At 33.0% G+C, this 14,047-nt stretch overlaps 1 protein-coding gene across 1 annotated transcript in view; it reads right to left on the minus strand.

The window, feature by feature from the left end:
* The window catches only part of ccdc141 (coiled-coil domain containing 141), a 34,434-nt gene that overhangs the window by 1,111 nt on the left and 19,276 nt on the right, over nucleotides 1-14,047 (minus strand). Inside the window, 8 exon segments of the mRNA XM_051118288.1 lie at nucleotides 3,727-3,899; nucleotides 6,040-6,863; nucleotides 8,202-8,726; nucleotides 9,214-9,276; nucleotides 9,375-9,487; nucleotides 9,780-9,963; nucleotides 10,250-10,447; nucleotides 10,626-10,766. Of these exon segments, the coding sequence (XP_050974245.1) occupies nucleotides 3,727-3,899; nucleotides 6,040-6,863; nucleotides 8,202-8,726; nucleotides 9,214-9,276; nucleotides 9,375-9,487; nucleotides 9,780-9,963; nucleotides 10,250-10,447; nucleotides 10,626-10,766 (2,221 nt within the window).

Below are 14,047 nucleotides of genomic sequence, written 5' to 3' on the forward strand. Positions count from 1 at the left end.
CCTGAGAGCCCTGAGTTATGCTGTGTGATTTCAGTAACATGCCATTGACTAATAGTCATCCTTACTTTTCTTCAGTAGAGAACCTCTTCAAATTTTAGGTTTTGGGGATTTTAGTCTATGTCTGTTACCTTTAAGGTTATCTGTATGCTAATGCACACCTAAAGGTTGACATAATTAAAAATGTAACATCATTTATAACTCTTTAGGCAAAATGGACCAAATATTCAAAATCCCTTTCAGGATAAGGTTTTAAACAAGTCTAAAGTTACAGAAAATATAGATCTATCTGGAATAAAATGTGTTTATAGCAATATAGAATATGTTTTGAATGAAGAAAATATTATTAGGAAATGTACTTTGAATCAACAGAATCATCAGACCACCTGAAAACAAAACTCAAGAGCATATAGATATTGTGACACCACTGACAAGCAACTTGCATGCATTCAACAAAGTTAATTGTGATGTGTCTATTAGCTGGTAGTAATATGTGAGTTGGTGAACATACTTACTTCAGTCACCACCTACCACTTCAGATTAAGTTACAGACTCTCTTACAACCAAGGTTACATATCCTGAAGACAGATGACATCATCCAGACTACAAAAGTCCTTACTCACTAAACTACCATTTTCAGGCTAACTTGGATATGAACACCAATATCATATTAACTGTTCATATACAAAAAAACATTTTGTGAATGTCTGACTTCATACATATAAAAGAAAAGAAAATAAATTATAAAGTGTTGTGGAGTAACTAGTTACATGCAACAACTACGTAATTTAATTACAAAATGTATGTAACTAATCTTAGAAAAAATGTGTAATTATAGTTATTAAAAAAAAGGTTAACGATTACAAATAGGGAGTTACATTTAAATTAGGGCTGTCAGTCGATTAAAATTTTTAATCTAATTAATTATATGATGTGGCGATGATATGACATATCGCATATTAATCGAAAAATAAATTTGACTGTGAAGACAGCCACAAAAGATTATTTAAAGCTATTTTTGTGTTGAATAAGAAAGTAGCGAGTAGATGTTACAAACTGTAGCTTTAGAAAGAAATATTTTATTTGATTCAACATAAAATTATTACACAAACATTTAGGCTGCAATGGCCTAACGTGAACTATGGAACATAAAAAAAAGATCATTTGAGAAACATCTCAGTACTTTTTGTTCATACAATGAAAGTCATGGTAACCAAAACAGATTTGTTGTTGATTACCAACAGTCTTCAAAATATTTTCCTGTATGTTCCACAAAAGAAAGGTTTGAAACGACATGAGGGCAAGTAAATGATGACAGAATTTTTGGGGGTGAACTATCCCTTTAATGATTTTATTATTATTATTATCATTATTATTATATTTTCTTAATGAAATGATACTCTAAATAAGAAACTAAATCTGCCAGCAAGTGGCGGTAAATGTCTTAATGAGTCATTCACGATTCGTTCAAAACGCGGATTCATTCGGAAACTAAACACCGCTGTGTTGTTCAGAGACGTGCAACAGTTCTGCTATGGCTTCAAAGGTAATATGTTCTCTGCAAAATTGAGCAAAAACACATAATATAATGTTTAAATATAACACTATATCAACTTCTTATTTACTGTACTGTTGTATAAATCACATTTAAGCTCGTGATAGATCGGGACAAAATCAGCACTCGTGTCATACTGCTCTTGCTAACCGTTAGATATTGTGTGATGAGTGATATATATAAATATGAGACAAAACACATAAAGGGGCATTTTTTGCACCAATATCTTTAATTTTAGGGAATAACTGCATTTATGGAGTTGCCCTGCATCATATTTGTCAACAGTCAACTGTATGAAATATAAGATGATCTACAAGTCTGGGGGCGGGGCTAGCCTGTTAACTGCATTAAATATTTTAATCGCGTTATTTTTCTAATTAATTAATTAATTAATTAATTAATTAATTAATTAATGCCTTAAACTGACAGCCCTAATTTAAATATTTTCACACACATACAATTTTGATTGATTTCTTTCCAAAATTGCACTGACTGCTCTAAAATGAGTGTTTCAGGAGTTTAGGACAGAACAGGACACATGTTTATTTGGTAACTGTTTTATATCCTATTTGGGTTTGTGTATATGCTTTATTTAATTTTTTTCCATAGCATTGTTAGATTCCAGTGTTTCTTGTCATAGCTATGCAAAGATTTGATTTCAAAAACAGTATCATAGCTATTAAACTATATTTTGTTGTGATTTTTAATTATGTATTTAACCTCAGAACAATCTCAAAGTAAAAAGAGGTGCTAAAGTCTGATTTTGTGGTGTCTGGGCTTTAAAATGTAATTACTGTAATCTTAATTCAAATGATGAAGGATATTGAAAGTCCGACAGTTATCAGTGTTAGACAGTTAGCAGATTAAAAACATTTAGAAAATTTTAGAATGTACATTTCTGAAAGTAAACAAAAAGTAATCAAATATAATTGGTTACATTACTGTAATAAAGTAATTAAAAGTTACACTACATATTACATTCTAAATAGGCTAACTTGTAATCTGTAACCCATTGCATTTCCAAAGTAACCTTCCCAACACTGGTATTATAGTTATCTTTTATTGTTGTAATCATGAAAAGTTCACTAAACGTAACAAAATAAAAAACAAATGTAAAAACCAAACGTATTGTTCAGACAAAATGTGAAATTCTCTTATCACAGTCATATTTGTTATGTTGAACACAAAAGATATTTGGAAAAATGTTTCTCAGTTTTTATTTTATTTGATTGTTTTGAACCCCATTTAGTTTAATTGTATTGTTAATAAATAAATAACCCTCTATTCTTCAAAATACCTTCATCATGTACATTTGAACAGACATGAGAGAGAGTAAATAATGCCTCAGTTTTCCTTTGTGAAACATTTCTTTTATATCAATAAGTGGGTTTGTTTAAAGAGATGAAAAATATGGAAAAAAAAAAAAAGTTTAAAAAGAACACACAAACTCTTCAAAAATAAATAATTTAATTGTAAAATGCTGAACATTTCAGAACTGTAACTATAAATAACTGGAGAGCAGACCAGGGCTTTATTATCATTATAAAGGAAACTGCATGCAGATCCACTGCTACTTTCAAAATATAATAGGAAAAAATACACAATAATTCAGTTCATGCTGAACTTGAATATTGCAAAACATTGTTATAGTAATTTCAGTGTTATTAGCCAAAATGAACAAATCTGTGGGTAGTTAATTGCATGTGTCAATAAAAATAAACACAATCAAAATTTTACATTAAAATTTATATGAATGTATAATGTATATATAAAGTATATATTAAGGTCCTGTGACTAATCACTATTTCGCCTTCACTATTTTCCACATGGAAATACATTTTTAAAACTTTCAAACAATACTATAGGAGCTGCATGCATTATAATTATTAAACAATTACTAAACGGCAGGTTTACAATAGTTTTAAATAAAGGTTCATATTAATTACCCATGTGCTCTTACATTTGTGCAGTCTGACGGTTAATTCTGTGCACACCAGTGGTTATGTGATGTGAAGGAAGTTCAAAAGTGAAGAATCCACATCCATGTGTTTTTCCTTATGTTAATGGCAGTGTCCATTATAACAACAGCAGATAGAGAAGCCACAAGAAGAAACAAAGGGTGCCAAAGCAGGTGTGCCAGTCCAGTTTGAGAACATCTAAGTCAGGGCTGTTACCTTTGACCTGTAGAATGGAGCTGGACGTGACAGTGCCGGCTGTGTTAGAGGCAGTGACCACATACTGCCCAGAATCTCTCAGTGCAGAGCTGTGAATGAACAACGCATGTTTGGCTTCTTTATGGGACAGTTCTATGTGCTCATCATTGGCCAGTGTGTGTCCATTCTTGAACCTGAACAAAGAGTGAATTATGTCACACAATCACACCACAGCAAAAAAAAAGTGCACACATTAACACACACTCAATGGAAGAGAGAAAATAGAGGTAATGTTAAAGTGGAAGGTCTTACAGAAGTTGCATAAAAAGGAAAGGTTAGCGAAAGGAAATGTGGATTAAAAAGTTAGTATATATGGAATATATGCATGACAGTGGAAAAGAAAATAGTTTAAATGAAATGAGATTCAAATTAATGGAGAAAACACAACTTTCCTTAAACCTGCTTCATGCAGGCAGACAAAAATATACAAGTAAAGTGGCATGCGAAAGTTTGAGATCCCCTTGCAGAATCTGTAAAAATGTGAATAATTTTAACAAAATAAGAGATCATACAAAATGCATGCTATTTTTTATTTAGTACTGTCCTGAGTAAGATATTTCACATAAAAGATGTTTACATATAGTCCACAAGACAAAAAAAAAATGCTGAAATTATTAAAATAACCCCCTTAAGTAGATTGTGAACCATTGGTTCTCAGTACTGTGTGTGGTTACCTGGATGATCTACGACTGTTTTTTTTATTTTGTGATGGTTGTTCATGAGTCCCTTGTTTGGTCTGAACAGTTAAACTGAGTACTGTCCTTCAGAAAAATCATCCAGGTCCTACAGTTTTCCAACATCTTTTGCATATTTGAACCCTTTCCAACAATGACTGTATGATTTTGAGATCCATGTTTTCACACTGAGGACAACTGAGAGACTCAAACACAACTATTAAAAAAGGTTCAAACATTCACTGATGCTCCAAAAGGAGACACGATGCATTAAGACCCGGATGAAGATTCTTATTTTGTTGAAATATAATTTTTCCCATTTAGAATTGCAGAAGCAACAGGAGATAATTACATGTTTCCCGGAAGACAAATTAAGTAAACATTTTTTGTCTTGTGGACTATATGTAAACATCTTTTGTGTAAAATATCTTACTCAGGACAGTACTAAATAAAAAAATAACATGCATTTTGTATGATCCCTTTTATTTAGTTAAAATTAACTAGATTTTCACAGATTCTGCAAGGGGTTCCCAAACATTTGCATGCCACTGTATATATCTGTTAATCTAAATAAACTACAAATACTATGCATTTTGATGGATGAAATTTTAAAAACTGGAATATCGATCAAAATTTAGGCACCATTTAAACACAATAGTATTTAGATAATTATTAATTTATGTTACATGTTCAATACTGTTCAAAAGTTTGGGGTTGGGAGATTTTATCGTTTTTGAAAGAAGTTTCTTCTCCTCATCAACTCTGGGTTTATTTGATCAAAAATATAGTTATAAAAAAACAATATTGTATACATTTTCTATTTTAATAATTTAAAAATTTAATTTATTCCTGTGATTACAAAGCTATATTATACGTTTTTCATCATCCTTTGATAAATATAGAGTAAAAAAAAAAAAAAAAAAAAAAAAAAAACTTAAATTAAATCTTTTGTATCTTTTTAAAATGTTTTATTATCACTTTTGTTCATTTTAATGCATCCGTGCTGTATAAAGGTGAAAAAAAGTTTGAATTGTAGTAAATATTTATTATATTATATTATATTATATTTTATTATATATGTGACCCTGGACCCTGTCAATTTTTTAAAATACATCATCTAAAAACTAAATAAATAAGCTTTTCATTGATGTACGGTTTGTTAGGACAATGTGTGGCCCAGATACAACTATTTAAAAATCAGGAATCAGAAGGTGCAAAAAAATCTAAATAATCGCCTTTAAAGTTCGTACCAATGCATATTACTAATCAGGAATTAAGTTTTGATATATTTATGGTAGTAAATTTACAAAATATCTTCATGGAATGTGATCTTTGATTAATATCCTAATGATTTTTGGCTTAAAAGAAAAATCGCTAAATACCCATACAATGTATTTTTGGCTTTTTCTACAAAGACACCTGTGCTACTTAAAACTGGTTTTGTGATCCAGGGTCACACATTATTTAAATGTGTAATAATATATATTTTTATTAACAGATATTAATGTAGAATATTATAGTAAGAAACAATAGCCAGTTTCTCTTCCAATTGGCAAAGAATGTTTTAATTTATAGGTCAAGTTTGTTATAAGCTACCCACCAGGTTAATGTAGGCTCAGGGAATCCAGTGACTTCCACCTCCAGGGTCACCGGAGAGCCCTCCATTACTGTGGCATTAGACAAGGGTTTGGAAAAGTTAGGGCCTGTGCAACTTTCCAGTTTTCCCATAACCTTTTTGGAAGATGCCCGCCTGATCTCCTCTCGGATGGCTGTGGGCTTGCAGAGATCCGAGTCCTGCTCTGTGGTTAATGGGGTAGGGGTAGCATGCGTGTTATTGGGCCGAACGCTGTGGCACTGACTCGTACTAGAATCATGCACACACTTTTGCATCTCGGTACGACTCTCATGCACTGAGTAAAGCGTTTCGGTGATGCTGCTTGGTGGTGGGTTGCCAGATTTGCTTTTTAAGATGCTGGATATGGTGTTTGACACAAGGCTAGGAGCAGGTACTGTGAGGGGGCTTTGAACAAAAGAGGATGACTCTGCTCTGAATTTGGCCCCCAAACCAGTGGTGGGAGATGGGTAGCTCTCGGCCTGACTCGACATCCACTCCTGCTGCCTCTGGTGTAGTGTGTCGCCGTGCTGGAAGTGGGACTGATGGCTGTGCTGGTTAATGCGAAGGCTGTGAGAGCTCACACAATAGCCGTCATCAAGGTCATTTTCTGACTGAATAATGTTGGATTCTGGAGTCTCAGATAAGGGAGGCAGGGAGATGTCATCTGGGGAGGTGCATTCGTATTCATCATTAGAGAGCGATTCCTCAGTGAGATGGTCCGGCTGGAAGTCACCTTCATGTGCAGGAGCTGCTGGCTCTGGTGTCCCATGTGGCAAATATTCCTCATCTAAGGAGTGATGAGCAGAAGTCTATAGAAACAAAACAGACATGAATAAAGAATAAAGATCTAATACAAATCTGTAAATCTCCCTGTAATATCATTTTGTGTTGCCATTATTTGTTAGTTAGCATTTAATAGTATCATTGGAAAATGCACTAAACACAAAAATCTGCTTTAAAATATTAAACACATACACGGAAAAATATATATTTATTCTATTTAAATACTTCTAAAGTCACTGTATCATCAAGACATTGCTTAAAAAAACTCAAACTTATCATTTACATTACCTTTTCATAAATTATGGGGTCAGTAAGATATTATCTTATTTATTTATTTTTTTAATTCAGTGAGGATGCATTAAATTGATCAACAGTGACTAAATACATTTATAATGTTAGATATACATTATAAATAAATGCTGTTCTTTTGAACTTTTGAAAAAAAATAAAAAAACGTATAAGGAACAAAATATTTAGGCAACACAATTGTTTTCAAGCATATTCCATTGCAGGGAAAAATTACATTAAATTAAATTGTAAGACTATTTCACAATATTACATTTTTGCTGTATTTGCGATCAAATAAATGCAGCTTTGTGGAGCGTAAGAGACTTCTTTCAAAAACATTAAAATATCTTACTGACTCTGAACTTTTGAACTAGACTATGCATTAAAATACATAATTTTTCACAAAAATATCTCTCTCATATTACAAAACAATAAACTTATTTGTGTCTGGAAATGTTTTCCAGTCACACCACTTATTTACCACAAAATAACTAAACTCATTTTAATTCTTGGCATTTTAATTCTTTAATTCTCAAAGCAATTTGACTATATTCTCGTATTTTTTACTTTATTCTCAGTATTTCGACTCAATCCTTTTCGACCTCAATCCTCAGTATTTCGACTTTATTCTCATAATTTAGAATTTATTTTCAAAGCATTTCGACTTTATTCTCGTAATTTTGACTTTATTCTCAAAGCATTTTGACTTCATTCTCGAAATTTTGATTTTAATCTTGAAGCATTTTGACTTTATTCTCATAATTTCGACTTTATTCTCAAAGCATTTCAACTTTATTCTCATAATTCCGACTTTATTCTCTAAGCATTTTGACTTTATTCTCATAATTTCAACTATATTCTCAAAACATTTTGACTTTATTCTCAAAATATTTCGATTTTATTCTCAAAATATTACGACTTTAATCTCATAATTTTAGATTTTTTTTTTTTTTTACGTTGCACTAAAATGCCATTGTAATGTAATTTAAGAGCACTTAAAAAGTCTTTGTCTAATATAGTAATTAAAATCTGACCTACTTGAAATTTGCTTATTAAATAAATGGGAAATGACTCACCTTGGAATATGAGTGCAAAGGATGATTTCTGCTACAGGCCTGATACTTGTCCTCAGAGTTGGTCTTCTGAACAGCACACTGCAGCTCCCTTTGGATGTCCATGATGCTGGGGCGTGATACGGCTGGATCCCGTGGAGGAGGAGGAGGCGGGGGAGGTGGGGTTTCTTGTGAGTCTCTCTTGGTTTGCTGCAGAATATAACTCCTCTTATCCCGCTCTGCAGGGGAATGGCTTACATTAATGGTGTGGGAGTGAGAGAAAGAGGTGTGCATCTCTTCTCTCCTCTCTACAGTAGATTTGCTCGTGATGGTCTCCACTTTGCTGGTCTTGGAATAGGCCTCCTGTGTGTACAACCTGTTCTCTGACAGCACTTTTTGATGCTCTGGATGATGTTTGTCTGGCAGATCTTGGCTTTGTGTCTTGCGAAGCTGAGGTTTCTTGTTTTCTGGATTCTTGCCGACAGGCATCTCTTTAGTACAGTGCGGGCCTGTCATCTCAGGGGTATGTCCACTTTCCTTCGGTTCAGGCTGAAATGGTAATGGAAAAAACTGTGGTTTAGAGTTGGGTGATTTTTTTAAATATTCATGATGCAGATGCAGTGTTTTTGTTGATTATATAAAATAAAACAACACTGAATAATGCAATGATTTAAATGCTCTTTTTTTGTTCACTATGTTTCCTTAAGACCGTCAATACACTCTGTGCTCATTGTCCTGTGATTTGTCTTAATTCATTTTTGTGAATATGTTTAATGAATCAATTTAAAACTCTAATCTAATGATTCTTTCAGGTCATATACCTCAAATATTCACGTAGTTATGTTGACAGATTTTATTAAATAATCTTTACAGTTGAAAAAACAGGTTGGAAAACATGCCTTGATTATGTTTACTACATTTTATTAAAACTGAACTTTAATTATAATTTCTCGCATTAATAATTTTCAACGTACAATATAAAAGACAATGCATTTTTGGCATCTTTTCAATTGCAAGTCAAAGTGTTATTGTTTACTGTATCAATGGTGTCCCGTTTGTTGTTGTCTTCAGGTGTTAGAGGCTGTTTCAAGGTCTCCAACTACATAAAGAATTCATATAAAAAATTAGAAGTATATCTTATATACAACTCTCAGATTAATGCACCAAGTAAAATAATTATGTTTATGTTTTCATCACCTGAAGTTTGGTTTCAAGGTCCAGCAGTCCATTTGACAGTTCTTTTATTGATTCAACAATTTCATGGTGTTTGTTGATTGTTTTCTCCATATATTTCTTTCCTTCTTCAGCACCTACATTAAAAACAGCAGAGACATTTTGAGGCCAGCAACACTGCTATTTAATAAATAAACATTTTCCCTCAGTATTATTATTATTATTATTATTATTATTATTATTATTATTATTATTATTATTTGAATGGGAGAATTTAAGGATTTAAGGGGTTAAAACAATAAACTCCAAAATTGCTGCTATTAATTTTATACACTGGGGTCTCTATGAAGTAATTTGTTCTATTCATTGCCAGGTTAAATAATAAACTCCTGCAAAGCAATATTTCAGAGTGCATTCTTAATTTCTCACCATGTAGCCGCACTGCCAGCTCTGTGATCTGGCTAATTCTCTCCTCTTGCTGTGGTATTGTGGGCCACACAAATTTTTCAAACTGTTTGTAGAGAGAGCTGACTGCTTCCTTAGTCTTACATTGAGAGGAATATTTACCCACACGTACAATTGTGGAGCTTGCTTCGTCGCACCAGAACTGATACTGTGTTTAAAATGAAAGGTGAGAGGAGAGACTATTTTCAGAGACTATTTATAGCCATTTACTGTGATACTGCTTTAAAGTCATATATATAAGCGAAAGCAAAGCATATTTAATTTGTTTTCTACTTCAGTTAGCAGCACTATAAATGGAAAGACATGAAAGTAAACATAAATATAAAACTTTTCAATGAATAAATTAAAAAATCCAGAAATTCCACATCAGGCTTATAAAATAAACAAATAAAATTGCTGCTTTTGGCTCATTATACGTTTCTGGTGAACCCCACCTCCTCTAAGGCTTGCTGGAGCTTGACATTCATGTCCAGGTTCTGTTTGTACTCCTCCACTGCCCTGTCAAAATCGCCCACCTGTCTCTGCAGCTCATTTAAGGCATCCTCAATCTCTCTGAGGCTGTTGCCAATTAAATGCCTCTCACTGCTGCTGGATACTTTCAGAGTGAAGGCTTGCAGCTTCTTCTTCAAAACCTACAACAGTTAGGGATTTGGATATTATATTTTATAAATAGACAACTGTCAAGACATTAAAAGTCAAATAAATCTCCTGCAGGTATGAGTCTGTATAATTCTGTCACATGCTGAGTGAAGATCCTTGAATAAAAAAATACATAGAACTTGCAAACAGATTAAAAGAGAGCTTCCTTACCTGTAGCTTTTCAATGTAAATCTCAATTTGCTGGATCTGATTTTTCACCGCCTTTAAGTTTCTCGACTTCTCGTTTTTCTTCATGTAGTTGAATTTTAAATTGTTGAATTTCTTTTTTAGATCTTTGAAGGACTCTCTCAGCTAAAGAAAAAATACAAATAAAAATCAGGAAAAACATGTGGATATAGCAATAGAAAATTAAAGACAGCTAATGGTTAAAGATAGTCCACCCATAAATAAAGGAATTTGAAAGAATCTGAACAGTTTTGAACAGTTTTTTCGACGCAAAAACAGTTCAAAGTGATCAAAAAAAAAAAAAAAAAAAAAAAAAAAAAAAAAAATCAATATTAAAAATGCGTTCGTCACACCACAGAAATGTGTTATGAACCACCCAGCCAATGATATGAATGATAAAAAATTCAAAGTAAATAAAATAATTAAAATCTTGAAAAAATAAGCATTTAATCCAAATACAGCAAAAGCAGTTATACTGTGTAATATTTTTACCATTTAAAAAAAATGCTTTTTATTTGAATATATTTTAAAAGATTATTTATTCCTGTGATCAAAGCAAAATTTTCAGCATCATTACTCCAGTCTTCAGTGTCACATGATCCTTTAGATTTGCTGTTTAAGAAACATTTATTAAATAAAAAAAAATGCAAAGATCAGCATTTATCTGAAATAAAAAGCTTTTGTAACATTATACACTATACTATTCAAAAGCATGGAGTTTTTTTTATAATGTTATAATGTTACAAAAGTTTTAATTTCAGATAAATGCTGTTCTTCTGAACTTTCTGTTCAAAGAAACCTGAAAAAAAACATAATAATAATAATCATAATAATAAATGTTTTTAGCAGCAAATCAGAATATTAGAATGATTTCTGAAGGATCGTGGGGTAGTGGACTAAAAATTAATCTTTGAAATCAGATGAATAAGTTAAGTTTTAAAATACATTCAAATTATTTTACATATAGTAAAAATATTTCAAAAATGTATCATTTTTGCTGTACTTTGGATCAAATAAATGCAGGCTTGATGAGCAGAAGATACTTATTTAGAAAACATTAAAAATCTTACTGTTCAAAAACTTTTGACTGGTAGTGTACACAATTGTTTTGCCCAAAAAATCTCTCACAATATACCTAACGGATGCACTGGAACATGAAAGCAAGTAAATAATTTTAATTTAAGGGGGAAATATCTCTTTAAAACACCACTCTAACAACACAATGTCAGCCTCTTCAGTATGCTGATTAGGAAATGTGTAACCAAATATAATAATGTAATCAAATACTGTATAAGATTAGGAGTGGATGGGTATGGGGAGGGTCTCTAGCAGAGGATAGAGTGAGGTTCGGCTGAGTCCAGGGGGATTATTTTAGATGGATTAATTGTCAGACCAGTGGATGATTTATTATGCAGATCCATTTCTGTCCAGCCTGATGAGCGTTTGCAATGGTATCGTGTCTCCAAATGACAGGCTCAAGTGTCGCCCAAGGACAGCTGCACCCCAGCATCGTCTAGAGCCAGTTAAAGAGGCCTCGCAACTCTCTTTTCCAACAGAGGGCTGTAGAGGAAGTTTCTGCTGCAGCCCAAACAGAGGGATGTGCGCGGAGAAAAGTTCAGATACATTAATACCGTATGACTTTAACGTGGCTAAGTAATGACTGTGACTATCTTATCCTAACTTATTCAAATTGTGCTCAGTTAACATTTATGGGGGCAGCTGTTTCTCAGGACCTTGTGATCTGTAAAACAAGGAATGAGGTGTTGCTGCAGACCAAACTGGCGAATCCAGCCAAATCATCACTGGCAGTCATGAATGCATTTCAATTTCCTGGTAAACAAGACAGCGGCCCTGAAATTTTACTTCTAAATCAACTCATCTAAAAGTATAAATGGGTCAATCCGAATAAGATGAAAATAATATCCATTTGTAGTCTATGAAAGCTGGATTGTGAGAGAGAGAAAGAGTCACTTCTCCTTGCAGATGAACAGCAGCAACTGCCCAAGCTAAAATGTCAGCCTGTTTACTCATGCATATTTATGACTGGGAGGTGGTTTGAATGGTATGACCAACAACATATGGTGACTCACATTGACATTGAATTAGAAATGATGTTGAGTCACGCCCTGTTTAAATGAACTGTAAATCACCATGCATATCATATCATATAAATATACAGTATTCTTTCAGTTTCCACTGTTGATTCTTATGTTTTGGTGAACAATCTTCTAAACCGCAACTTTTGAACAGCAGTGCACACAAGTCATTTTCATCAAACAGCTTCGAAAGCAGTGCCAGACTGACTGTAAGTACAGCTACTTTTAGAAATTTCCTCGCTCTATTTAAAGTCTTGCAGCAGTCATACACTGAAATAGCATGGCGTCACGTGACAAAGGAAACTTGGATATTTTTAAGAAGTTTTGAATTCTACTTCTAAGAGTAAGATAGACATTGAGCTTCTAGAATACTGATTTACATAAAGAGACCCACAAGCTGCATGGGTTTAATACAATCCATGTCTTTCAAATAAAAGAATATTTGAGTCTCTATTTGATTAATTCAGTTATCATTTTATTATGGTCTCTAGCCATAAACCTGCAAAATGTGACACAACTCATCACAATTCACAAAGCCTACATTTTTTCCAAGTGGAAAAAGCACAGATTCATGGAATGACCCGTAAGTAAGACAAATTATGTTAATGAAATGTATAAAAATTCTAGTGGAGGTCTAGAAATCTTACTTTTATAATTATTAAAAGAAAACAGTTGTTGAAGGGGTCAGCTGTAATAAGAAATATATATTTTTAGCTGTTCTAGCTTATTTTAATGCTTGTTTTCATTTAGAGAGGGAAAAATGGGATTGTTGTCCTCTAGAGGGAGACAGAGATTACAATATTATCACAATAGAAATAGATTTTTAAGAAGACTTTCTAAAATATTTGTAATGAATTATGGTATCTCTTACCAAACTATGAAAATCAACTATTATTAACATTATTTGCAATCCATGCATCAGTAAAAACAACAACAACAAAAAAGAAGATAAACAAATATGGCTGTGTTTCCCTCATACATAGAAACCAATTTGTGCAGTAATGAAAAATCACAAGGGATATCATGAAACCAAGTCTGAACCTGATGTTCTGTGCCCTGTGAGGATTGCAGTGTAATCCTGGGGACTGACTGTAGGATTTTGTGGCTTGGGGGCAGTATGTATGTGATAAGGGTGGAATCCTTCCTGCTATCTGAAGTGATGAGAGACAAATGGCAGGATCCCTCAGTCAACACAGGGAGAGACAAACCCTGCAGTTCACAGACTAAATTTAACAAGGGCAGACAAGCTATAAATAATTCAGGGAGAGAGACAATGAGAATCAGCCACAAAAGCCCAACACAAGTGTGTTT

The sequence above is a fragment of the Labeo rohita genome, chromosome 9 (genome assembly GCF_022985175.1).
Source record: "Labeo rohita strain BAU-BD-2019 chromosome 9, IGBB_LRoh.1.0, whole genome shotgun sequence".
In the NCBI taxonomy this organism is placed as follows: Eukaryota; Metazoa; Chordata; class Actinopteri; order Cypriniformes; family Cyprinidae; genus Labeo; species Labeo rohita.